Source organism: Megalobrama amblycephala, linkage group LG9 (assembly GCF_018812025.1).
Source record: "Megalobrama amblycephala isolate DHTTF-2021 linkage group LG9, ASM1881202v1, whole genome shotgun sequence".
NCBI lineage: Eukaryota > Metazoa > Chordata > Actinopteri > Cypriniformes > Xenocyprididae > Megalobrama > Megalobrama amblycephala.
This window is the reverse complement of record NC_063052.1, coordinates 28,722,666-28,748,673: the sequence shown is the minus strand read 5'-3', so window position 1 is coordinate 28,748,673 and position 26,008 is coordinate 28,722,666. Positions and strand designations below refer to the sequence as shown.

The 26,008-nt window shown below is 38.0% G+C and overlaps 1 protein-coding gene across 2 annotated transcripts in view; it reads right to left on the bottom strand.

Annotated features, from left to right (window-relative positions):
• The window catches only part of efna3a (ephrin-A3a), a 113,754-nt gene extending 88,260 nt beyond the window's left edge, over positions 1-25,494 (bottom strand). The window contains exon 1 of one of the 2 annotated variants that reach the window (XM_048202539.1): positions 24,664-25,494. In XM_048202539.1, coding sequence (XP_048058496.1) covers positions 24,664-24,773 — 110 coding nt within the window. In that variant the 5' untranslated portion in view covers positions 24,774-25,494. The remainder of the gene's footprint in view (positions 1-24,663) is intronic. The other variant, XM_048202538.1, reaches the window with a different exon arrangement.
• Positions 25,495-26,008: the final 514 nt, after the last annotated feature.

Here is a 26,008-nt window from a genome sequence, read left to right as displayed (position 1 = left end):
GTTTTCTGCATCACGGAAATCATGGCGCCCTACATATTCACAGCTAAACGGATCAGCTTTTTGTGAAGGCATAATTATGTCCCAACATATATTATAATTTATGAGATGGCACAATGCAATTTAGCAACACTTAAACACAATCTTAAACACATACTGCTTAAAACTCAAATGTAAGATTTATAAAAAGGCATGTTTTCCACAATGCCCCAGAGATTTTTGGAAATTCCTGCTGAATTCTACAGGAATACATACAATCGATGCAGGCCTACAGATGATTCATAGTTTGTGATAATACTGACGTTTTATTGTTGAAATTCTCTCAGTATCCTTTCCAACAGTTTTTTGTTGTTGTTGTTGTTGTTGTAGTGTTGCATTTCCCATGATGTGATATCCACATCCCCCTCCTGTTCCATTATTCTATATTTGCTTTATTCCTTCTCTCCTCTATGGATATAACCTTAGCTGTCATTGTCCATTCACACAGTTACATATGAACAACAGGAGATATTCTCTCTTCTAACAATCATGAAGATCTAAAAATCTCTTTTTTTCTTACCCTCCTCTTTCTCTCTCCCTCACCTCCTATTTCTCCTGCTTGTCTTCTTTATTCTGTCTGTAAGCTGAATGTGCCCTGTGACAGGTCTTGTCAAAGATTTCACAATCCTGACATAGCGTTAACTTGGAAAGCACCTGTAAGAATGGATGTGTGCGTATGTCATAACAGAATTGTATTTGAGCAGGTTTGCGTGATGGAAGCATAACAGGCTATGGACGACCATCAAGGCTTGATTACAATGATTCACAATCAGTGAAGGGCAGTTTTAGATGCTGATGAATTCAGATTGAAGACTACTGTGGTAACGACGCAACTAAAATATTCCATAATTGTGGCAGAGTATGCTGTACTGTTATGTGTGTGTGTGTGTTTGTGTGAGCTTGATTTATTCAAAAATGTGAATCTGGCAGGTCTGTCTCTGAATGCATGAGGATAGGTGGCCCTTGTTGTCTGAGCACCTCACAGTGTGTGTGTGTGTGTGTGTGTGTGTGTGTGTGTGTGTGTGTGTGTGTGTGTGTGTGTGTGTGTGTGTGTGTGTGTGTGTGTGATGTCTTGAGGGAGAAATGCTTGTGGTCTATGAAGAATCTCAACTGTCTAACACAACATTAATATTCTCACTGCCTGCGTTGTCTCTTTCCCTCCCCGCTCTGTCTGTCTCTCCATCAATCTTTGTATCTCCTCTCTTATCGGAAATCCTACCACCTCCTGCCTCTCATTATTTAAAAAAATGTGTTTATAGCTCCCTTTTGTATTCTTTCTCTCATTTTTGCTTTCTTCCCTTTCTTTTATTTATTTGTTATCCTGTCTCTCTCACTCACCCTCTCTCAGGAAGTTGGTTTGAATATCTAAGTTGCTGTAAAAGCAAATCTATGCATCATAACCTTGCACCCCTGCATTTTTAAAAAAAAAAATTTAAATGCACTGAGTTTGGAATAGCACACTGCCTATATGCATAATGTGTATGGTGTGCAAAATATCTGTATGCATGGAATACCCTGATGAATTAGTACATTCCCCAAAATGTTCAGTGTGCAACCTGAGCACATACTGCATTGCATACTGAGTTGTGGAAGGAGGTCTATAACACCTGGAGAGAACCATCTGTTTGTATTCCCATTCATCTCAATTTATAAATTCACAATATTTGTTGATTGCAAAATTCTGATATAAGCAGCTTTTGAATGAAAGTGAAAAGTGAAAGTGACATGTGAAGGCCAAGTATGGTAAACCATACTCTGAATTTGTCCATCCAAGTCAGTGCACACACATTAGAAGTAGAAGTAGTGAGTAGTGAATACACACACACTGCAAACCGTGGATGCTCAAAGTGTGCGCACAGAAAGCCGCCTCTCTCAGACAGCATGCGATCGGAAATTTAGTTCTCTTTTGTGTCTTATTACACTTGAATGGTTAGACACACAATAATGTCAAAATGCCGTTGTGTGGAGTATTCGTGTAAACATAGTCGGTTATGTCTTAAATTAACGTAAACAGTTGGATGGAAGCCGGATGTGTGTCAGTAAATTGGATATGTGCATTTGGTCTTAAAGGGACTGCAGTATAATAAATTGCTGTCTGTCTAATTAATGTAAATCAAACAACAAAAGACAAAGGCTGTTTGTCAATATGCGTTCTTAAGCGATCTTGTGTTCTCGTACTATGTCACCATCAAGTTCAATTCCAATACTCAAAAACGCAAGTACAGAGTATGCATGAAAGTACCTGGATGTGTTTTTGATATCGAGGATGCATCGAATACAGACCTGAGAGAATCGAACCGTTAGAAATCCTAGAAGATGCTGCAGGTGGACAATGTACAGAAGCCTGTAAGCTTTAAACTTCTCATTCACACTTAAGAAATTCCCACTGCAAGCTCTCAAATACGTGACGGCTCGTAAGAGTAAACATTTGTCTGTTTGTTTTGCTTAATTTTAAAGGGGACCTATTATGCCCTTTTTCACAAATTTGCCCTTATTTGGGTGTGAGCAAAAACATGCCATTTTTGTTTGTGCAAATGAGCTGCTTTCCAGAAGAGGGCGGCTCATGCTTCAGAAGAGAATAGCTCATGCTTCGGTTGCTCAACAATAACAAAGCTGGAGAATCTCACGCAGCCAAAATGGCGATTGTCAGTAACGGTGTTCAGCCTTACGTTGTTCAAACCTGAGTCGGACACTCATGGAGAGACTCAGGAAGAAGTTACAACTTTTACAATGCATCTGGACATTTCTGAATGGTTCGTGGATACATTTATGTAGTTGCTGTGGAGTTGATTCAACTCATCAACTAGCATGTGCCATGTTAATCTTTTGTGCAAAACCTGTATGAACGCCCACTATAAATAGTGTACCTGTTTGCCAAACAGAGCCATACACACCAGGCTAACGTTTATGATTGCTATCAAATGCTGTGAATGGTCTAATATTTTTTCCAAAATATCGCTTGGACAGAAATGCTCCTTTTTTAGCAATCAAGCTTGCCAAGGTCAACTTGCAGGCTATCCAAGCTAACGAGACACTAGATAATGTTCTGTGCTCATCTGTGCAGCCAACAACAGAACAGTTAGCATGCTTTGTTTGAAATTTTGCCATTGTGTTAGAACTGGTACACCATTGTCACTTGTGAAAACAAAATGGCGGCGCTGTGGGTGGAAATGTGCAGATTAAGGGGTGGTAATATTATAATAAGATCCCCTTCCTACATCACTAGGGGAGCGAAATCTGAGCAGGTCGTTTTTTCACATGCTTGCAAAGAAAGGCTTACCAAAATAGTTACTCTTTCATGTTTTGTGGGTTAGTAGATGCAGCGTGGACACGATTATTGCACTTAAACATGGAAAAAGTCATATTTTCATGATATGTCTCCTTTAATGAAGTGATAAAGACCTGAAGAAAGCCTTCATTGGAATATAAAAAAAAAAAAATCTTAATATTGACAAAGCATAGGTAACATTTAACATACATACCCATTTATGATAAATAAATATAAAATGATATAAAATAATATGAAAATAAATGTCTATAATAATATGAAAAATGTTTTAATAGGTTATGACATTTGTTTGCGATGTTATGTTGTATTTATTGTGCATTGGATATGGTGAGATGAAGTTGATTTAATTTGTGTCTTTGCTCTATTGTATGTCCTGTTTGTAATTTGCTTCTTTGTTCTTATTTTTAATAATAAAAATAAAACAAAAATAGCTATATCGAGATATATATCGTTATCGTGAAACACAATTTCTCATACCGTGAAATAAGATTCTGACAGTCTGACAAACAAACTTTTGCTTTTTAACAAAAGTTAAAAAGCAAAATATCTGTATTAATTAACTGAATTAATTTGCCAAATCAAGCATGCATTGTGGTTGCAATATTTCATTCCAAACAGAGCTTTTGTATTGGTCATAAAAGCCAATTCCCCAACACACAAACAATCATAAAACACACCTCCCACATCCATGCTCTTTCCTCTGGGACTTTCCATTGACGCAGAGCTTCAGCAGTACTATTCTAAAGGGCTGCATAAACCACTTCCTGTCTCTCATACCCACACAGAATTGCTCATTAGGTGTCCAGTATCAAGTGTGTATTTTAACTGGAAACACTCACACATATTTATCTGTGGACCAAGAGCTAAATGACTCCCTGACATTGCGTACAAACTAGCTCACCCACACAGGCTAGTGTACACACTCGACTTGGTGATGCATCCACCTACTCGCACACCAACACACATCCTGCCTGAGGTACCTACACGGTCTGCGTCTCTATGTGCTTCCGAAATACACAATAAGCAATAAAATAAACAATAAAACCCATGTATGCTTAATAAACAATGAAACTGCATATGCCACCTATGTGTGAAAATACACAAACACCAGTGGACAAGCACACGTTCCCTCTCGCTTGCTTTCAGGGGCGGACGAGAAGAGAGCACAGCAGGACATTGATATTCAGAACACCCACACACAGTGTGGTTAGGATCTAAGATCTGGACTCTCAGAGAGTTTCCTAGTTAACACACACACACGCGCTGCAGTCCTCCGCAGTATCATCATTAGGCAGACTCGCTCGCAACGTACACAGATTTACTCGAGCGCAAAGTATTATTCCCAACCAAATTGCTCGGCACATTGTAAACACAAACAGGTTTCACTCCCCTCAGAAAAATATTGGGATAAACCCATGAGCGATGCTCTATTAATGCACTTTTTTTCCCCCAACGTCCACATCGAGATGCGTTGCATGCATCCCAGTAAGGCATATAAGCTAAATGATTGGTCACACACGTATGGAGACACAAGTCAAAGGCACCATCAATGGAAATGGCAGAGATTAAAACTTGTGAATGTTTGTAATGGGTAGACAGATGATGCCTAAGCTCATGTATTAACCATAAAGAAATTTACACATCAAGGCAGCCAAATGGATTTGTGATGCAGGCCTACACGAGACAAGAGTAAATGATGAGGCTGAAACGTGCAGGGAGCATTGGCCGCAACCATCCTGAGCTGCCCGTGTCGATGTCGGGGGGGGCTCGTATCGATCTCCGTTTGTGCTTTCTGGTCCAAGTTTAGCCGTGAAATGGGGCGACACTGAGAGACTCAAGGCAGCCTGGGCTTAATCAATGGAGATGAAGGTTTCGTTTCCCGTTTCACTCGCTCAAGGATGACACATTGAGGATAATTGCAGTCTTGTTTTTCAATCACCGAACAAATGTAGGGTGATCAGAGCGATGGAGTGAGCGCTGATGAAGGTTCCTTAGACCTAGAAATGAAGTAGACATTAGTTCCACCAACTTGTCTTTGAGACTTCCTACTCTGTTGCCCTTCACTAGTAACGTTGCATGTAATTTCCTATGCAATGACATCCCGTCCACACCACTTAATCTGAGCGTCTGCCGTCGAACTACATCGTGCCTCGTGCTGTAATGGAATGGATTCGCTTCGCTTGGAAGTTTCCACTGATTTTAACTTTCCTGGATGTTTGAAGTAGTTGCATTTAACTTCTGGTCGCCCCCGACTGCCACTGAAGGGAGGTCGAATTACATTTTTGCATGAGTGAATGTGCAAAACACTGGAGAGAGATTTCAATTTCCCTCTGATGTTCTCATTACTGTGCTGATGGCAGCCAAAGGGTCTGAAATCTTATAATTACTGCATCAATAGGCAAATTCTAAATTATAACAGAATAACTAATTATTACGTCCAGATTCAAAATAGCCTTTTTTTGATGAATTGTCTGAAGTGCCTCGTATTAAACTGCACTCAAGGGAGAGTCAGAGGTGGTTGTCTCTTTATTAAAATCAAACGTTTTAGACTTCAGGAGAAAGAAAATCTCAGACATGGCACCCAGAGGTACAGTCGTTAAAGTCATGCTCTAACAATGCAAAAAGAGATTCGAGCAAATGAAAATTCTAAATTACAGATATGGCCTAAAAGTTGACGCCTCACATAGTCCTGATTATAATATATTTGAAATGATTTTGCTGGTGATGTAAAATTGAGAAAAAGAGTATATGACTCTAAATGTGAATTTTATTTGCCTGTCAAGTTTCCTAAAGACAACTGCCAGTTTTCATTATCCCACACTGTCTTGTAACTTACAATTATTAAATCAGAGCTCTCCAGACATGCACAAAATATTACTATTCTAACTAATACCAATATGTCAATAATTATTTTAATTTAAGGGCCAGCATTACATTTCTATACTTTTGTCTAAATGAATTAAAAATAAAACACTAACAAACAAAATGAATCAGACGTTAATTTAGGCATCACAATTATAATCAATGTACAGTATGAAAATAGACATTCAATTTCTGATTAAAGATTATAGTGATTATTTACAAATAATTATTTAATAATACTTAAATATATTTAAAGACTGACTTTGTTAGCATTAGATGAAATCAAAGTGTAAAAACTGAATTGAGCATGTTAAAATAAAAATAAAAAAAACGAACAAATAGACATATACATACCGTACATTGTGAAAACTTTGGAGATTTTGCTATGCTTACATAATAACAGAATAAAACAATGAATATACATAGAGAATATATATATTAAAATATGCATTATATTGTGTTTTCCTCAAGTTAACCTAACCGATTAGACTCCATGGATTGGTGACTGCCATCACACTGCAATGTGTGAACATTTGCATCTTGAGAACAAAAGCAATTTATCTAGCCAGTGAAAATAATAGGTACCTCTTCAGTGTCACAGACATACTGTACAATAAAACAATGGGACTTGAAGTTAGGGTGGCTCTCCACTACAGCATTTGCATTCAAATCATTGAGTCTGGAATTGGCTTTACCTGTCAGGAGTGGGAAACCCATCTCTGCAGGATTTGGAGCTTCAGTTAAGTGAACACTCCATAACCTTGGAGCTGATGGAATACTAATGGCTTGTGATGGTGATTGAAGTCAAATGTGCACTCACGTGCACTCTCGCTCGCCTTGTTCTAGAGAGACATTCCGTTGCTATTCTTCCACCATTAAAGGTCCCGTTTTTCGTGATCCCATGTTTCAAACTTTAGTTAGTGTGTAATGTTGTTGTTAGAGTATAAATAAAATCTGTAAAATTTTAAAGCTCAAAGTTCAATGCCAAGCGAGATATTTTATTTAACAGAAGTCGCCTACATCGAACGGCCAGTTTGGACTACATCCCTCTACTTCCTTCTTTAATGACGTCACTAAAACAGTTTTTTGACTAACCTCCGCCCACAGGAATACACAAGAGTTGCGTTTGTAGAGTGTGTTTGTCGCCATGTCGTCGAAACGCTGTTATTTTCATCCCGCAGTCCAATCACCGGGTCTGATTCCGGCTCAAATTGATAGGGTAAAATTAAAGACATGTTTACAATAACACTGAGCGTGTGCATCTCCACGTTATGGTAAGAGGCGTGACCTTTCCGGGCAAGGTTCGCTAAGCTGCTGTCGAATCACAACACAGGAACCGCTGGCACAATCAGAACTCGTTACGTATTTCTGAAGGAGGGACTTCATAGAACAAGGAAGTCATCAGCCCGTTTTTATGACAGTGGAAACAGCGGTATACAGATAAGTAAATTATGTGAAAAATACTGTTTTTTTACACGCGAAACATGAACACATGTTATATTGCACACTATAAACACAATCAAAGCTTCAAAAAACCACGAAAAACGGGACCTTTAATGTCCAATGGCACTTTCTTGTCAGACTTGCACTTGTTGTAAGTATAGTGGAATACAGTTCCTTTACAGTTGTCAGATGACTAAGAAATGAATAAAAAAAGTGTATGGCTCTTTGTTATTTTGTGGTCATCATGGCAACTGCATACAGAATACCTGACCTTGTGACAAGTGTGATGATTAGGTCACAGTGCTGACAGTGACTCTCCAGGGAGGCAATCAGAGGGACTCAAGGGAGTGATGTCACACACGCAGGTACCTTTCATACAATAAACAGAGTCCACTGGAACATGTTTTTCTCTTTCACATGACACACCTGGAATGAAGCAAAGACATGGCTCAAAACAACCCTTAAAAATAGTGCAGGTTGTATTTGGATGCAAATGAAAACAAGACTTTGAGTGAATGAAGTACAGTCTATTCCAAGGGTCTTCAAACTGGGGTGGAAAAATGTTTGTTCATAAATGTATTGTTCCTGTAACTAATACTAGCAAGTTTGACTAGCAATACTAAGTAATAGCATGATCGTTTACAGCTGTAAAGTAAAATAAATAAATAAAAGGTTATGACAAAATAAATGTTAAAAAATGTTCAAAAGAGACAATCACTTTGAAATACAGGTAACATTTTAGTTTAGGGTCTGATGCTCACTATTAACCAGCTTCTTATTAGCATACATATTACTAGGATATTGGCTGTTTATTAGTACTTATAAAGCACATACTGTACTAGTGCCTTATTCTCCATGACCATATTCTGCATCCCATAATTCTACCCAATACCTAAACTTAACTACCTTACTAACTATTAATAAGCAGTAATAAGGAGTTTGAGGCAAAAGTCATAGTTAATAGTTAGTTGAAAGTGAGAAATGGACTCTAATCTAAAATATGACCTAAATGCATTATCCCAAATTCCTGTTTGAATAGGAAATGTGCCAATTGTAAGAAAGCTGAACTTGCCAAGCAAATTCACAGTATTTAAGACATTAACTTAAGAGATTATTTATTGTAAGACCGACAGAAAGAAAAAGAAAGACAGAAAGAATATTTATCTTAGACAGACAGAAAGAAAAGGAAATACATTTGCAATGGTGTGTTGACTAAAACATCAACATAATGCACTTCTATCGCTCACAGCCTTGTTTCTGTTCACATAAAATTAAGTACTTAATCCACCTCAGGACCATAATACAGTGGTAAGAAGGTATACAGATATTGGGGCCATGAGCCTCAACATTAATACAGCAATTGCAGACAACAAAATGCTGACTATAAGCTCATATACTATCCTGAACAAACTTCACTAGGCTTTATTTGTGTTTGTAGCAATATAAAGTGGCTAGCTACAATGATTATTAAATGGAGTTGTACAACTACCCGACAGAAGCACTTGAAGTGCTCTGAGGCCAATGCATTGTCCATGCAATGTCCATTTAAGTATTACATTCATCTAAAGGCACTATTTAAAGATCTACAAAATGAGTTTTAATATGATCACTAGAGTTTTTCCCAACACTTATAGTGCACAAGTTAGGTCAAACTTCAGCCTCTACTCCCTAGAAAAAAATAAAATAAAAAAATAACTAGGGCTGTGTGATTAATCGAAATCAAATCAAAATCGCGATTTGGCTTAGTGCAATTATGACATCGCAAAGGCTAAGATTTTTTCCCCCGATTTTTAATTATATAAATATGTACACAGTGTGTTAGTGAAGAGCTGCTCTGTGATCAGTAGTAAATGACTCTCCATCTGAGAGCACTGCATTAGAAAAAGCAACACGTCAAACATACAAACATGAAAAGCATTTATGAACATCTTGTCCAACTAAGGACAACATTTAGTATCGTGTTTTTTCTACAAACTCACTTCATAACGTCAGTCAAGTGTTTGAAATAGCATTTTGATTAGCATTGCATTATAAATACACTTTATTATTATGGAAATACCCGAGAAGGCTTGAAGAACACAGATAAACCATGTATTGTTATAGTCTTCTGTTTATTATATTCGTTTAACCCTCTGGAGTCTGAGGCTGATTTGGGGCTTGGAGAAGTTTTGACATGCCCTGACATTTGTGCTTTTTTCAGTTGTTCATAAACATATAAATGACAAAAGTGTCATTACACTGTATTCAGCACAAACTAGGCTACAATAATATGTGAGGAACATGTATGTACATGTTTGTATTTTTGAAGGAATAATGTTTATGCGTGGTTATTGAAAAAACAAAAAAATTAAGTCACTGAAATAAGGCCAAAAAAGTATATTAAATCTGTGTTCACAAGACTTTTGGATATTGGAGGTTGTAGACTAGAGTTTTTGCTTCAGAATTATGTAAAAATGTACTCCTTCATATAAAACAATATATTGATTTAGTTTTTGTAAGACACTTTTTGTCAAGAAACACAGTATGCGTGGAGGCGTGAATCTGCATGAATAATGGGCCATTTACACCTGAGAAGACAAAAGAATCACATAATAATGACCTGAAATGACTTGCATATTAATGAGGCCTTTCAGTCAGGTAGGCTGTGAAAAAAACCCTCTGTAATAATGTCTCAGCTCATCATAAACAGCAATACTGTGAAATATTATTACAATTTAAAATAATGGTATTCTATTATATTCTTTAAAATATAATGTATTTCTGTGATGCAAAGTGTCTGAACAATTATGTTACCTCTATGGCATTTCATATAGGCTTTTAGCTTAAAAGCATGCACATTTGGAGAAATATTGATGGATTCTTATATATTTATGTCAATTTTCTATACTGAGAAGTAATATTTATTGTCATCACTATGAGTGCTGGATACTGTGTTTTCAATTCATACTTGTAGCCAGAGGGCGCTCTCTGTACACCTTTAGTCCACAAATTATTCTAAAGAAGAAGAGGACATTTCAGGAATAGTGTTTTTAATTCATACTTGCAGCCGGAGGACGCTCTCTGTACACCTTTAGGCCACAAATTCATATAAAGAAGAAAAGGAACTAGGAACTAACGGCATGTCTTCTAGAGATCGCTAACCATTGCTTTAACATCCAAATAAACACTTTTCAAGACAATAAATACACGATTGAGACGATGAATGCATGTATTGCCTCTGAATTTGCGTCTGAATAGCGCTGGCTCCGTGGGCGTGTCCGCATTAGCGGATAATGAGCTGAATCACAGACTTCTGACATGGCTCTCTTTTCATACAGATTACATAAACACAGAATGTTTGTTTTCGATTTCACTTGCACGATTTAAAACCTGACATTTCAACGTATCTTTAGACATAAATGTCATTTTTTTTGTCATTAGTATTCATAAGTTACAGTTCATTTTCTGAGAACTATCAGATTGGACTTCGTTCAGAGGGAGAGGAGAGATCACGCATCATGTTAGTTTTCTTTATTTTACAAAAAGCACAACATTGTGTTTTTACTCTGAGTGTACACAAATAAAAGAAGACATTCTATAGTTTCAATTGATATATTACTTATGTCTCTATGACAAGAAATGACGGAGTATTTTAAGTCTGTTTTGCTGCAATGTGAAAAAAATCCTGCAAAACGCGCCGACGCGTTTTCAGACCTCAGGGAGTTAATCAATCAAAGCATTTCTAATCTATTTTTATTCAGTCTCACCGATAGTATGATGCCCATTAGTGTTGTCAAATGTACCGACTTTGGTACCAATCGGTACTGAAATTTTAAAAATGTGATGCATTGAGCACCGTTGAGCAGATTTGTAAACGGCACTGATTGGCCATTGTGTTGACGCGCTCATCGAATATGTCTGAGATTGTCTTCAATGATCAACGCATGTCAGCGCTTGAAAGAACACAGAAGTGTTTGAATTTGAAAGTTTTTTGAAAGCACGCGAGCGGGAGCGTCCAACAAAAGACAACATTTAATATCGTGTTTTTACTCCAAACTCACTTCATAACATCAGTCGAGTGATTGAAATAGCATTTTGATTAGCATTGCATTATAAATACAGTTTTTTGTCCATATCGCTCAGACCTAATTTTCACAAGTAATTGCATAAGTAATGGCAACTGGAAAAAGATGCTAATGAAAATGAGAACTAAAGTAGTTTTTAATATTGAAGAAAATACGAGTGGTGCTTGCCTGTGCAAAACTCACCAAACCTCAATGCACCGGTGCTCTGGGTGGTTGTGAGGTATTGCTATAAGGTTGGCAAGTTTTCAACTAGGGCTGCATGATTTATCGCACGATACAAAAAATAACATTGAACTTAATAGCGATTATCGTTTAAACGTGATTCTTAGTGCGATTATGAAATAGCAAAGGCTGCTATTATTTTTTTTTATGGCCAGCTTGTCAGTGGAGTATGGTTCCAAATGCTAATCCATCTGAAAAGCACTGCGAGTTTGAATCACTTATAATGTACATTTGAAAAAGCAACACGCATAAAACATCTTTCCAGGCATGAGAAGCACAGGCGTAATTTGCGGGTGGGGCGGGTGGGACATGTCCCCACCACTTTTTGCCAGGGTCTATATTGTCCACACCACTTTTTTGAAACAGCTCGAAGCACGGATGTATACTAATACAAAAGAAACATCTCTAGTTGATTAGCAATTCATTCATTTGTGTTAAATAATAGGCGAACTGGCGCTGGGATGTGTTGTTTTTGAAATCATGTTGAGTGCTCGTTGCTGCTATTATCAGTGGCGCAACAGTGTTCTCTTTGCGCTCGTGCACACTGCTCAGTCTTCACACAGACGATCGCTTCAATCTATTGCTTAACGCTGTTGCGGCCAGAAACTCTGGTGAAATCACAAAAAAAATGCACATAAACGTGTCCCTGCTCTTTATATACACTCACTGATGAACATCTTTGGTTTTAATGAGAAAAAAATAAAATAAATTACACGAGGGTGGATTAGAACCCAGGACCTCTGGAACGCTGAACAAAAACTCTACCCCTAGTCCATCAGAACATTCTAAAGTTAAATGCGGATCCACATATTTATTGGCTAATGTAAATACTCTCGAGACTAACAATATATTGTATTATAGAAGATGTAAGGACGAAACTATCATATTAAACATTAGGTCTATGTCAATACATTTTGTGCATTTATTATTGTAATGATACAAATACAACACCCACCCCACCACCACACACATTCCTGTCCCACCCACTTTTTAAAACAAAGTTACGCCACTGATGAGAAGTATTTATTAACATCTTGTCCAACAAAAGACAACATTTAATAACATATTTTTACTCCAAACTCATTTCGTAACAACAGTTGAGCATCCTTCTGTGAGATGATGCGGCTTCTTACACAGAATAAGGAAGTTGTGTGTTTATTAGTCATGTTTAATCAAAGCATTTAAATCTTCTGTTTATTCAGCTACAGCGATATGATGATTGTTATCTTCTTCCGAGGCAGGGCATATATTGAATTTCTGTGCAGGGCGCCCTCTGGCTTTCAGATGGAGAAGCATTTACTACTGATCACAGAGCCGTACAGCTCTGACAAGCAGCCTTTGCCAAATCGCATGCGATTTAATCACGATAAATCATGCAGCCCTATTTTCAACAAAATAATTGTCAGATCACTTAGGAACAGCATGATTTCAGCTATCATCCATGTTCATAGCACCACTGCAGGACAAGTTATTCACTGAGTTTACTGTAATACTTAAGGTTAAGGACTTAAGGTTAAATGCGGCCCTCATAAAACCTTATACTTCCACTGACCCATGATGACCAAATGTTCCACCCATCATTTTCAGCTTTCCATCTCTCATGCATTCTCACTTTTTGTTCCTTAAAGGGGGTGACCTCAGGGTAGAGTGTTTGAGAGAGGCAAGCTTTACACTCTCTCCTCTCAAATTCAAATCAATTCCTGCTCTCTTCCCACTCCGCTCTCAATTCTAATTGGTATTTCTCACACACTGTCACATTCAAGCAAAAATGAATTTGCGCATTGATTATCACAAGGCAAAATCGACCGGTCTTCAGGCACCAAATGCCTCATATTTAATGGTTATATATTTATTTGGAGGCTAGAGGCCCTTCCTCCATTCAGCTCGGATCGATCACCTTCCCTTTCCTCAATCTGACTTTCCCAAGGGAACGCCGAGAAATTACGCAGCAAGCCATTGGTTTTACTTGGCAAAGGCTGTAGGCATGAGTCACACTGTGGCAGGGAATTCACTGAGGTCCTTACGAACTGTCATCCTCCATGCCGAAAATAAAGAGAAGGAACAGGTCGGACACATACATCCACCTATCCGCTGTGCGTATGCTCCTTCAGACAGCAGAGGCAGTCTTTCTCTTTATGTATGCAGTAGGCACAGGACCAGGGGGATGTTAGGCACAGATGTGTCATTTCTACAGGAGTGATCCAGCCTTGTTGGGAGCAATGAGAAAACAGGTTATCATGCTTCCAGCAATTAAAAGATTCACTCAAGTACATCACACATCGATTAGTGTTCCGATTGATTGGGCTTTTTAGGAGTCAAGAGAAACCAAAAGAAAACATGATTTGTATGCATACAATTTTAGGCATTTCCTACTTCCTCTGTGTCCGTAGTAATTCATTGGCAATGAATGACTGAATACTGAATGCTGGAATAAGGTACATTTGATATGCAGAATCAGAGAGACTTTGCCATCATGCCAAGCCAGATGGACAGCCTTGCATGTAATCAGCTGGCAAATCCACTTGTCTTTCTTTTCTAGAGAGCGTAGCCACCACATAACGGCGACAGACTAGCACAACACATGCTCGCTTGCCTCAATGCATCAATCCACATGACTAAAACCATGTGGTTTAATAACCATCCTCAATTTAACCTTCTTTTCCAGGAGAAAAATACCTTTAAACTTCACATTCTATAGCCCCCGTTTCCAATTAATTTTCTAATCTTCGCTGTTGCTCCTAATTTCACTGTGTTAATTAATTTGCCAGTCTCTGTTTCTTTTAACATCTTTTGTATAATTCCCTGCTCCAGTAATATCTTTATTCCTTGTTCCGTTTCATCGATAACTGACTTTCCTCTTGTTCTTGGGAAAAAAAAAAAAAAAAAAATGCTCAAAGACTGAAATAGATTTTATCTACCTGCACAAATTAAGTCCCTTGGCATAAGGACTGACTTGAGGAGCCAGGGTTTGAATTCATTACATTTTTTTAACATCCAAGTAAGACATTCGAGGGCATAACAGTACACATCCTTTTTGACATTGCCTATGTTAAATCAAAGTTACATCATTCAAATCACAGTATTCAACAAAAGCAATCCTTAAACATAAACATAATGGATAAGCACTAGGCATGCTCCGATTGATCAGCCGCAGATTGGTATTGGCCAATCTATGACTCGATTGGGACTCACTCACCAACTGATCGCAAATTGATAACGTCAGACTTGAGCGCCGCAGTCATGTCATCAGCAGTGTGGAATTATTACACAGTTTCAAGAAACAATGCATTTTTTAGCCTTGCGAACAAGTGAATTGAAATGGCTCACGCACAGTAAGCTACGAAACAGTGCTCGTTCGATATGTGCGTGTGCTGTCTGAAAGACGGGTTCTGAGCATGATCAGTGCACACACCTGGAACGCATGCACATAAAGCTGCTGCTCATACAGCATGTGAGTACTCATCTTACTGGGCTTGAATGGTCAAATACACACACTTATGTGTCAAAATGCCCGTCTTTGCGAGTATTTTCATAAACACAGTCGTCTTAAGTGAACGTAAACAATGCATTTGGTGTTAATGTAGGCTATAGTAGGCTAATAAAGCTGCTGCCGTGCCATTCATGTTATTCCAACAGTCTCTCATTGCTCTTAACTAAATCACTTTTGTGAAGATTATGTTTTTGTACATTTGATTACCTTATACAATTTATGTTGTATATCTATTTCTAGTGCTTGAAATTTAGTGCTTAAGTGTTGATGGTAAGTGTCTATTCAGTACAGCCGCATATGTTTTGAATGAAAAGAGTAATAGACTCTGCCCAAAATGCAGAAAAGCTCTAATTTATAAAGAGAATACTGCCTTACCTACCCAAGTGGCTCGGTAGGAAGGAAGCACACAAATACTCAGCACTTGCTGAATAATATTCCTGATCATTTTTGTATCAGACTGCTCATTTTGTTCATTTAGGAGTTGTAGTGTTTCTATTTGTTTTTGTCCTCAGTCACATATTGGAAAATGTTTAATTACCCCTTATGGGTTGTAATTATGTTTAGTCTGACATTAAGTCTTGTAGGCTCTTTAATAAGCCAGTGCATCCTAATATGGATAGTGTTTTGCATAAGCCCTGTTTTAAAAGGCCTATTAAAATGTTCACTTTAAAATTTGTATTTGATTCTATTTATTTGATTCTCATTTAAAACAACAATATATAGCATTACTGTAAATAACATCTGTGGCATTACTTATCTGGAAAAAAAAACACTGACATTCAACAGAGAGCATATGTATTACTTATATAAAGCTTGTATTATCTGGATCTTTATCAGCCAATCACGATGGCAAAAAAAAAAAAAAGAAAAAAAAAGTTAATCGGTATCAGCTGCAAAAATCCTGATCGGAGCATCCCTAATAAGCACCCACATATTTTGAAGTGGCATCAATGATAAACCATAAAAATAATAATTGAAAAACTTAGATTAGAAAATTATTTGGAAATGGGGGCTAAAGAATGTGAAGTTCAAAGGTATTTTTCTCCTGGAAAAGAAGGTTAAATTGAGCTACATGCTCCGAGTAGCACTGTACCCAGGCAAAAAAATAGTTGTCTGTGGCCCCGAAAAATATCCCTTTCTGAGAGTTGATAGATGATTAATACTGTGTTCGTTGGATGAATAGGTTAAATTATTGAATATTAATTCTGCTACATCAAGTTAATAAAATTAACCAAATATTTATAATTATTTAAATTGAGTTATGATTAATTATTCATATTTCCTTTGAGCTAATTTTCTACAAATGATAAACTTTCATGACAATGCAGCACTGGCCCGATCGGGCTAGTGACAGTTCCGTCAAATATTCCAAGCATCGTTCGCGCTGGCCCCTTATTGTTGAGCCCTGGATTGATTATGTTGGCATTTTGTGTGGCACCCTGCAGTTAAACTGGTTAGAGTTCGAACAGTTACAGTAGATCAACACTCTACATAGTGGCTTTCAGTCTGGGATGGGCATAGCACTAAAGACTCAATTTGGACAGAGATGTGACAACAGCTAAATAGTTAATAAAGCACAACTGATGAAATGGATGGCATACAGGAATCTTGAGACATGCTTTTAAAATTGAACTATTTTAATTCAACACAGTGTCTTCAATAGGCAACATCTGCTGTAAGAAAATAAGCATGCATTCTAACTCAAATTTACCAACTATATAAAACAGCACAGAAAGAACTTGTTCAGTCTCCCAATGTCTCACTGCAGCTACAGTATCTGTCCAGAACTCAAGCAGTCAAAATTACAAAAATGAACTATCTTTTGTACTTTTGCCTAAACTATACTGAACCCATTCTTGACATGTATCTGAGAGTATTGTAAAGAAGGAAAGCATTAAACCAAATTGGCATCTCAAAATAATGTAAAAACATTAAAATTATTCAAGAAACTTGAAAGCCATGATTAGAATAACACAAGCGCTTATATGCATTGCTTACCAGAGTGGACATTTCTTGTTGTCAGCAACTGCTCTCTGCATGTGACCTTGTTTTCTCTGTGAGTTTTGTCTGTTTTTTTTTTTTTTCATTAATAGGATATATGTGACTGTAATGAGCTGCAGGAGGAAGCCTCCTGCTCGGCTGGTCATTGATCACTCCACCCAATGCCTCCATTTCCCAGGAAAGCCATTTGTCAAGATGATAATTTGCTCTGTAGCACAGAAGATTGTGCACTAAATAAAAACTTTCCTAGTCTTCCCACTTGTTTTTCCCACCCATTAGTCCTGTTTCATCTAGTTGAAAAGAATACATTTGGTCAGGTCTAATACAAAAGAAACAATCCATAATGGTAGCATCATCACAGTGTCAACTCAAAAAAAAAAGAAAAAAAAAAGCTTTGTCGCAAATTATACAACAATTACATAAAAATATGAAAGCACTGTGGCTGTTCAAATACATCCACTGCCAAAAATGTGTATTAGTGGCAGTATTTTAACACTTCCAAGTTAACTACCTCAGTATGTTTTTGTGGTCCACCAATCAATTACTTTCAAGTGAATAATCCAAAAACCAATAATGAAATTAGCACAATTGTTTAGCACAATGGTGCTTAACAGTTCTGGGAACCCACAACACTACATATTTTGTATTTCTCCCTCATTTACACACTTGATTTAAATCACCAGCTCATTTGCAGAGAGCTGCATGGACTGAACTTGGTCTGTCAGATAAGGGAGACATAAAATGGGGGTTTCACATTGCATGACTTTACAATAGGAAGAACTGCTGACACCTCTGTCTGGTCCGCAATCAACTTTTCACAACCAAACACAAGCAAGAAGTGATAAGGAAATAACGCAAGGTCACATGTGAGACCGGAGTTCTCGCGCGAGACTGGAATTGTTATTAAAAATGTTAGCCTGCAAGAAACTTGCTATCCAATTGTGTGTGTGCTAATTTGCAGCGAAAAGGAGAAAAAGAAAAAAAGATTATGGAGGAGGAAATGATTGGGAAGATGCTGGTCTATAACTTTCGGGCATTTGTCTGCGCAAAATCTGTCGGCGAGTGAAAATCGGGCCTAAAATCGTGCAGTGTGAATTCGCCATTAGCAGATGTTTATCTGTTGCAACTTATAAATAAGGAATACAACAATGTGATTCATCCTAAGGAGGCATGAGAAGTGCTGTAATTCATATACATATACACACGCATGTTGATACATTAACAGAATAAGTCAGCCAAATCTTGCACATACTGGAGGAGAGATGTGCACTAGACATAAAACCTGAAAAAGAGAACCAAAAGATTAAAACAGATTAAAATTACCTATTTTTAAAATAGTTATAGTATGCTTTTTAGGGTTTAAACTAGGGCTAGAACTAGAGTTGTCAAAACAAGTACCGACTTCGGTACCAAGTCGGAACTGAAATTTTAGTTTTAGTGTAGAATGTTGAGTGGATTGGTAAACACCTCTGATTGGCCATTGTGTTCTTGCGCTCATCGGATATGTCTGTGATTGGCTTCAATGATCAACGCTTCAAAAACATGTTGTAAATAGTCATCAATGACGCTCTTCACCGAGCAATTACACAGATACATAAGGGAGCGTTTGAGAGCAGCCATCTAACGTGGACCAGTGCGCTGATAGATGCCTGCTTTAAAACTCTCCTGCTCTCAAATTCCCCAAACTCCCGTGCGTTGGTCATTTTTGCCAATCACAGACATATCTGATGAGTGTGTGAACACAATGGCCGATCAGAGGCGTTTACGAATCCGCTCAACAGCGCTCAAAGCGTCACATTATTAAAATTTCAGTACGGACTCAGTACTTTTGACAACTCTAGCTGAAACTAACGATTAAAATCGATAGATTAATAGATTTTTTCCAATCTATTAATCTATCGATTTGATTTTTTTTCCTCCCCAGAGTAACAGAATAATGTAACAATTATTTCTCTTCAAACATGTTTTAGCATCGCAACCACAGTTGTCATTCATCACATTAACTATAAACAAGTTTAACTAATGTAATGACAACATTAAAGTATCCAAATATTTGTCTTCATTTTGTTTTAATATTTTAAAACAAACTTGTAATCTCTGTTAACTATTTTGCTTTAAAAAAAAAAAAAGGTGTGCTATCAAATGCAACTTGGTTTGACATGTCACAGTATATTGATATTTATTCATTTTTAAGTATGACCCAAGTCTCCAAATACTTTTCAGGGCCACTCAATTAATTTCTTATTTTATGTTCGAAAATATAATTAGACTTTTAGTAAATCAGGGCCTTAGCTGAACAATCAAGTCATCGGGTCTCATAGCTACTTCAGGGGTAAACAATTACAGTAACAAAAATTGAATTCAGCAACACACCACAAGTGAGAATAAATTCACTACAAGCAAGTTTCAAATTCATTTGACCCAGCTCTTAAAGGTCGCAGTGTTGCAGCCTGTATGTTCGTTCTTTCTCAGCACATATTACATTTCATTTCATTTTGTCTTTCTTCTAAGGTAAATCTCCCTTTACATAAGCCCTTCACTGTTGCCTAGCCTAGAGCTGAGAGCAGGGCTCTCGTTTGTTATCATCATGTTGACAGAGGCTGACCAATTAAAGGCCCCTGCTCTGATACTGGGCCATGACACCAACCTGGTGCTGGGTGCAAGAGGCCACGCCGCCACAGGAAATGTACCCTACGGCCACCTTGCTCAGCTACACATGTTCCACATCAAACTTTGCTAATTAGCTGAGAACCTGGGAGCAGCAATGATTTAATGTGTGTGTCTGTGTGTGTGTGTGTGTGTGTGTGTGTGTGTGTGTGTGTGTGTAAAAAGGTTGGATTTTTCCTGTCACTCGTGTGCATGAATGTTCTTCTCATTCGGCTTACAAGTCAGTTTGATCCGCATAAAGTACATTAGTATGCATACTTGTTTGCAAGGGACTTTGCGTGTGCGTTGGACAGAACGCAACTAAATGACTTTGTGTGTGAGTGTGTGTTCCATTAGCTGGGACAGCTGTAATGAGCTTGGGTTGCAGTGCCAGTGCCAGCAAAAGCTGAGAGCGTTGCCTCCTAATGGGGCCGTGCAGATGCAATCAAAGCCCAGCCGTGTGCTACTGACTCATCCTCACCATCCGAATCAACACCCTTTACACAGGGGTGTGCGATATCACGATTGTTTATCATGGACAATTAAAATGTCTCCACGATCTGCTTTTTAAGAAATATTGTAGTTTTGTGCTACAGTGCAAGTTCTGGGGCCTTTGTCCCAACATACTGTATAATTCGACGTACATTTACATCACGTTAACGCAGAGGTGGAGTTACACTCACATGACATTGCAGTTATTCACAATCATGAAAATTTATTTGCGTTTTAAAGCCTTGTCGGTTAAACAGTTTATTCGCATACTGTTCTGACATGTGCTTTTCACTAAAAGCCTGTCAAACAGCGTGTGAGTACTGAATTACATTATCTTTCCCGTCTTATTGCGCTGAAACTGTCTAAATAACACAGTTTATTATGTCTTAAGTGAACGTTAACTGTATATTAGATCCGTGCATGGTCTTAAAGTGACAGCAGCCTAATAAATTTGCTGCTGCTTGTCATTAATGTTAATCAAACAACAAAAAAACAAAGAGAAAATCACTTACTGCTCTTCACTGAATAACTTCAGTATCTTTAATAGGAATCAGTGTATATAATTTATTCAGTGAAGTCTAGTATTTTGTTTTTACAATTTCTTGAATACTACTGTTATTACACCTACTGAAAAAAATAAAGCACAATTTCATTTGTATATTATATTATTTGTATTTGTAATGTGCATCTTTGTTTTTGTGTTGTTATTTGTAATAACAAAGATAAAAAAATAAAAGAAATCTTTTTATCTTCGTTCACCCCTACTTAGGCCTAAAAGGTCTGTCATTCTTTTTTCTTTTATATTTTGTTACCTTGTTAGGCAATTTGGCTGTCCTGTTCAGTCACTTGCGAAATAGTGAAACAAACATGAAAAAATCGTAATAAAATCGCAATTTTCCTGAAAAAAATCATGCTGTGATATTTTTGCCATATCGCCCACCTCTACCTATAAATGTTTGTTTCAGTTGTTTACACATATCTGAAGCACTCCATGCGAATTTCTGTCATATTACACCAGCAGTCGCGTTCTTTCTGACTTCTTCCAGAATTGGCATTTTCCCCAGACGCATCATCTCACATGATTGATGATCCTCTATTCACTTGACTTTACAGTGAAATTTCAAACAGACTCCGTGAGCAAGGTTTTCTCGCCGCATCCATGAAAGCGCTTTTATCAGTCTGCTCTTTTATCTGTCTCGGCGATGTGAGTGCCAGGATGCGGAGTGAGAGTGATCCCGGTTACGTTAGCCCACATAAAGAGCTCTACCGGCTCCACTGCTAACTCGTCTACCTCAGCTAGACCAAGCGTTAGGCTCACTGCAAAAGGAGGGTCTCACCTAGAACTGTGACAACCCACTGGGCCATAAACACTCTCATGCCCTTGAGGGGCTCATGGGAACCAGTTGGTTGGGAGATTGTTGCTCCAGTTTGTACCATGCCTGCATGCGCTTTCTGAGTAGTGTGTGGCCCGAAGCTTTAAGCCTCTCAGGACTGATCTGGGATCAGTATTCATGCTGTAAGGCCTCAGAGAGTTCCTCGGCTACCTGCAATCTGGGTCAGTTTACGCATTATTTTACAGATCTTCTCCCAGTGTGGGAGTAGAAATAGACTCTGTACTAACAGAGACATGTAGGTACAAACACCCTGACACTGAGTTCTGAACACGAAACATTAATACACAACAATAACCGCTGAAACATTACTAATTCTCATAAATAGCTATATTTCAGAAAGACATGCACCTGCCAAGACTCAAAGAACCTCAAAGTATATTTCGCTATTTTTCTTTCGTATCTGACATACATACACAAACCTTTCACTATTCTCTACTGCATATATCACAATTTAAAGGGGACCTATAATGCCCCTTTTACAAGATGTAATAAGTCTCTGGTGTCCCCAGAATGTGTCTGAAGTTTCAGCTCAAAATACCCCTCAGATAATTTATAATAGCTTGTCAAATTTGCCCCAATTTGGGTGTGAGCAAAAACGCGCCCTTTTTTTGTGTGTGTGTCCCTTTAAATGCAAATGAGCTGCTGCTCCCGGCCCCCTTTCCAGAAGAGGGCAGAGTTTTAACAGCTCACGCTTTGGTTGCTCAACAACAACAAAGCTGGAGAATCTTACACAGCCAAAATGTAACAGTGTTCAAAATTACATTGTTCAAACCAGAGTCAGACACTGATGGAAAGACTCAGGAAGAAGTTAAAACTTTTATAATGCAACTGGACGTTTCTGAATGGTTAGTGTATACATTTATGTAGTTGCCCTAGTTTGTGAAGCATGTCCGGTGTAAAATGACGGCATGGTAACAACACTCTACTACAACAACTCTTTCTCTTTTCTAAAGCAGCCCAACATGGCCTCGCCCCCTTTGTTGCGTGTTCTTGGGGACAGGGTTTGTGTAAATTTTGGGGTTTGTGATGTCACCAACCATGGAAGAAGCTTGTTGTAGTCTCTATCAGCCATTTGTTGTAGTCCTTAAAAAGCAATTTCAAAGGAGAAAATATCTCCTTTGCATTGCACTTTGAGCGTCGTAACTTTTCAGATGTTGCTAAAACAGCAACATTACACACTAACTAAAGTTAAAAAAGTGAAATCATAATCAACCACCCCTTTAAAAATAATGAATACTACCAATGCAACAAAATGAATGAAATTATTCTATACAGCCCACTTTTTATCTAGCTGTATAAATAAAGATAAGCAGACATCTGTAGACATCTAACCAAAACTTGCGTTCAAACAAAAAGGATAATTAAAGGTAATAGATAACAGTATCAACAGAATGTGACACACAGGGAAACGTGTGACTGCTGTGCACTTTGAAGATGCTGCGGTTAAGATAATGAGGACCTGGGTATTAATGAGGCTCTTCTCATCTTTTCTACACACAAACACACACACTTACACACTTAATTGCTGCTGCAGCTGGTGCTTGTTGGGCCCATAGTTTGCTCTAGAGGTTTTTGAGTAATGCTGAAACCATGTTTAGAGTGCAATGCTCGCTGACATTCATGCCACATACTCTGACCCCCAGTTTGAATATGAGAATATTTCCATGCTATTTCCATCACATATAGTGATGCATATCAATACTAAGATGAAAGAGGGGAATACAGCAAAAAAAGACCACTGAAAGTGATACAGAAGACGAGAAGAGAGCGGGTAAGCAGAATATAGCTAGGAGATAAGTGGATGAGATGAATACAAATAGACGTGAGGTGGGGGGAGGAGGGAGGAGCTGCTCGCCCTCCCTTTTATCAGAGGAGAGATAAATGTGATTAATCTTAAGATAATAACACTAAAGGCACAAGACTTCTCATTCATCACCACTACAGTTCTTGTAATTACAGACAAAAGAAATTAAACTGAAGAAAGGCTACAGTATAGAAGCTCTTCTAGAGAACAGGGCAGCAGGGGAGAAGAAGAAGATCTGTGGCGAGATTTTTATTTTATTTTATTTTTTTTAAAGGTGAAGAAAAGCACCATACTGATTTTCCTCTCGGATTATTTAGCTATCCAGTGTCGGCTGTCAGGTAATGTGAATTATCACCTGTCAGCACACAATCCACACAATCAAATCCTGTGATAGTAAAAGAAATAAATCAGTCTGGAGGCTGAAGAAAACATGTCTCAATCAGGAGCCACTTCATCAACTTCCTCAGCGCACGAGTTGAAATGTACAGCACGTGACCAGACAGTTGTCCCCTAAATCAAAACTCTCAGATAAATCTCACGAAACCTGTCAAGAAAATGTTCGGGTTATGCGTCACCCAAAAATAATTATAAATAAATCAATTGGTATATATATATAAATTTTGAAAAATATTACAAGAATGGTCTGACAAATATAATTCCGGTCAAATTACGCATTCATTCAAATCTGGGATGAAAATGTGCTTAATTGGCATTAAAAGTCATATTAAACAAAAGCTCAATTGTGCTTTGAGGGGGGAAAATCTAGTTCTGTTCTTGTGATTCTCTGGTGTAAATAATATGTCCCGGACATGTATTCGTGAGATTCTCCTATCTTTTCTCCCTCCATCTCTACGTGTTAACCGTCGTACGGGACCTAAATCTCCGCACATCCGATGTAGAAAACTTATGAACCCACTTACTGGATGTTTGAGCTGTTCCAGTATACGGCGTGGCGGTTGTTCCCGTGGACCGGGCGCAAGTTCGTCCAGGCAAGCGCGAGAAGGTAGAGGGAAACCGCCGCGAGAGCCATTATAATATTCCTGCGTTCACGTGCACCTGCTGTGGTCTCTTCGCCTTCTTCGACTCTCAGTCCCCCAGTCCAACGCAAAACTAGCGGTTTTTACAACATTCCTGCGACTCAGCAAGTGGTCAGACAGTAGCAAAGCGTTTATTTTGCGAAGCCGTGCCGCAGTACGGCTAGTTTGTTCAGTCACAGAGCTTCGCGCTTTCCCGAATGCAACTCCATGGCAGAGAGACGCTCATCCAAGGCATCCTGAGCAGGTCTGTTGGAATTTACTCGAACAAGTAACTGAATAATTCCTTTCTGAGACAAAATCCTCCACATGAGAAGAAAAATGGTACGAGAAACTGTCGGTTGAGATTACAAGGAGAGAGTAGCCTACGTCTTCAGCGGCAGGTGTCTCTTTGGTTAGGTGACAGGCGTCGAAAAAAATAAATAAAAAATAACCCACTCAATAAGTGTAATAAAAAAATAATAAAAAAATTATGTCAACTCATACAGTCATATTTTGCGGTCACTGAACTTCTGTGAGCTTTTGTTAGATCCCTCTAAGCGTTTACTGTGGGTTTTGTCCAAACGCACACACGATGCCAGTAACAGGAAAAGTAAGGCAATCATAGCCTAGGCATCCTCACTGACACTCGTTTTTTGCTCCCGCCACAGTATATGATTGACAGGTTGCGGTTGCCTGAGTTATGGCCACGCCCCTACCGCCCACTCATCTAATAAGACCTGTGTATTTTTAATGATTTGGTAAACGTAAATAATTCTGGTTTGTTTAACTGTTTGTAGAGCTGTTTCTATTGATTTTGTCCTTTTTTAAAAAATAAAATAAAAATAAAAATACAAACCTGTGGGGGAGAGCTTTTCTAGTCACAGTTTGGAGTTGATATGTGGGTCAATGTTAAATAATGATATCTGAGATGATAAAAAGAGTAAATCTTTGAAAAATCTGGTGTAAAGTGTGTCAGTTTCTTAAAAATGTAGTATTTGTATCCATGCCAGTTTAATGCATTTGAGAAAATTACCATTATTTTTCAAATATAACCAATATTTCAAAACAAAATTGCTTTACTACTTATCTTTTTAAAGAATTAATGCTATTGCTAATCATTTTCTAAAAAATAATTTAAGTCTATTATTTTTTTATTATTATTTTATAATCTCTGCAGGTTTACCACACTGTAAAACCCAATAAGTTCAGAATACTCAAAACATTTGAGGAAGCTTATTAACTCAAAACA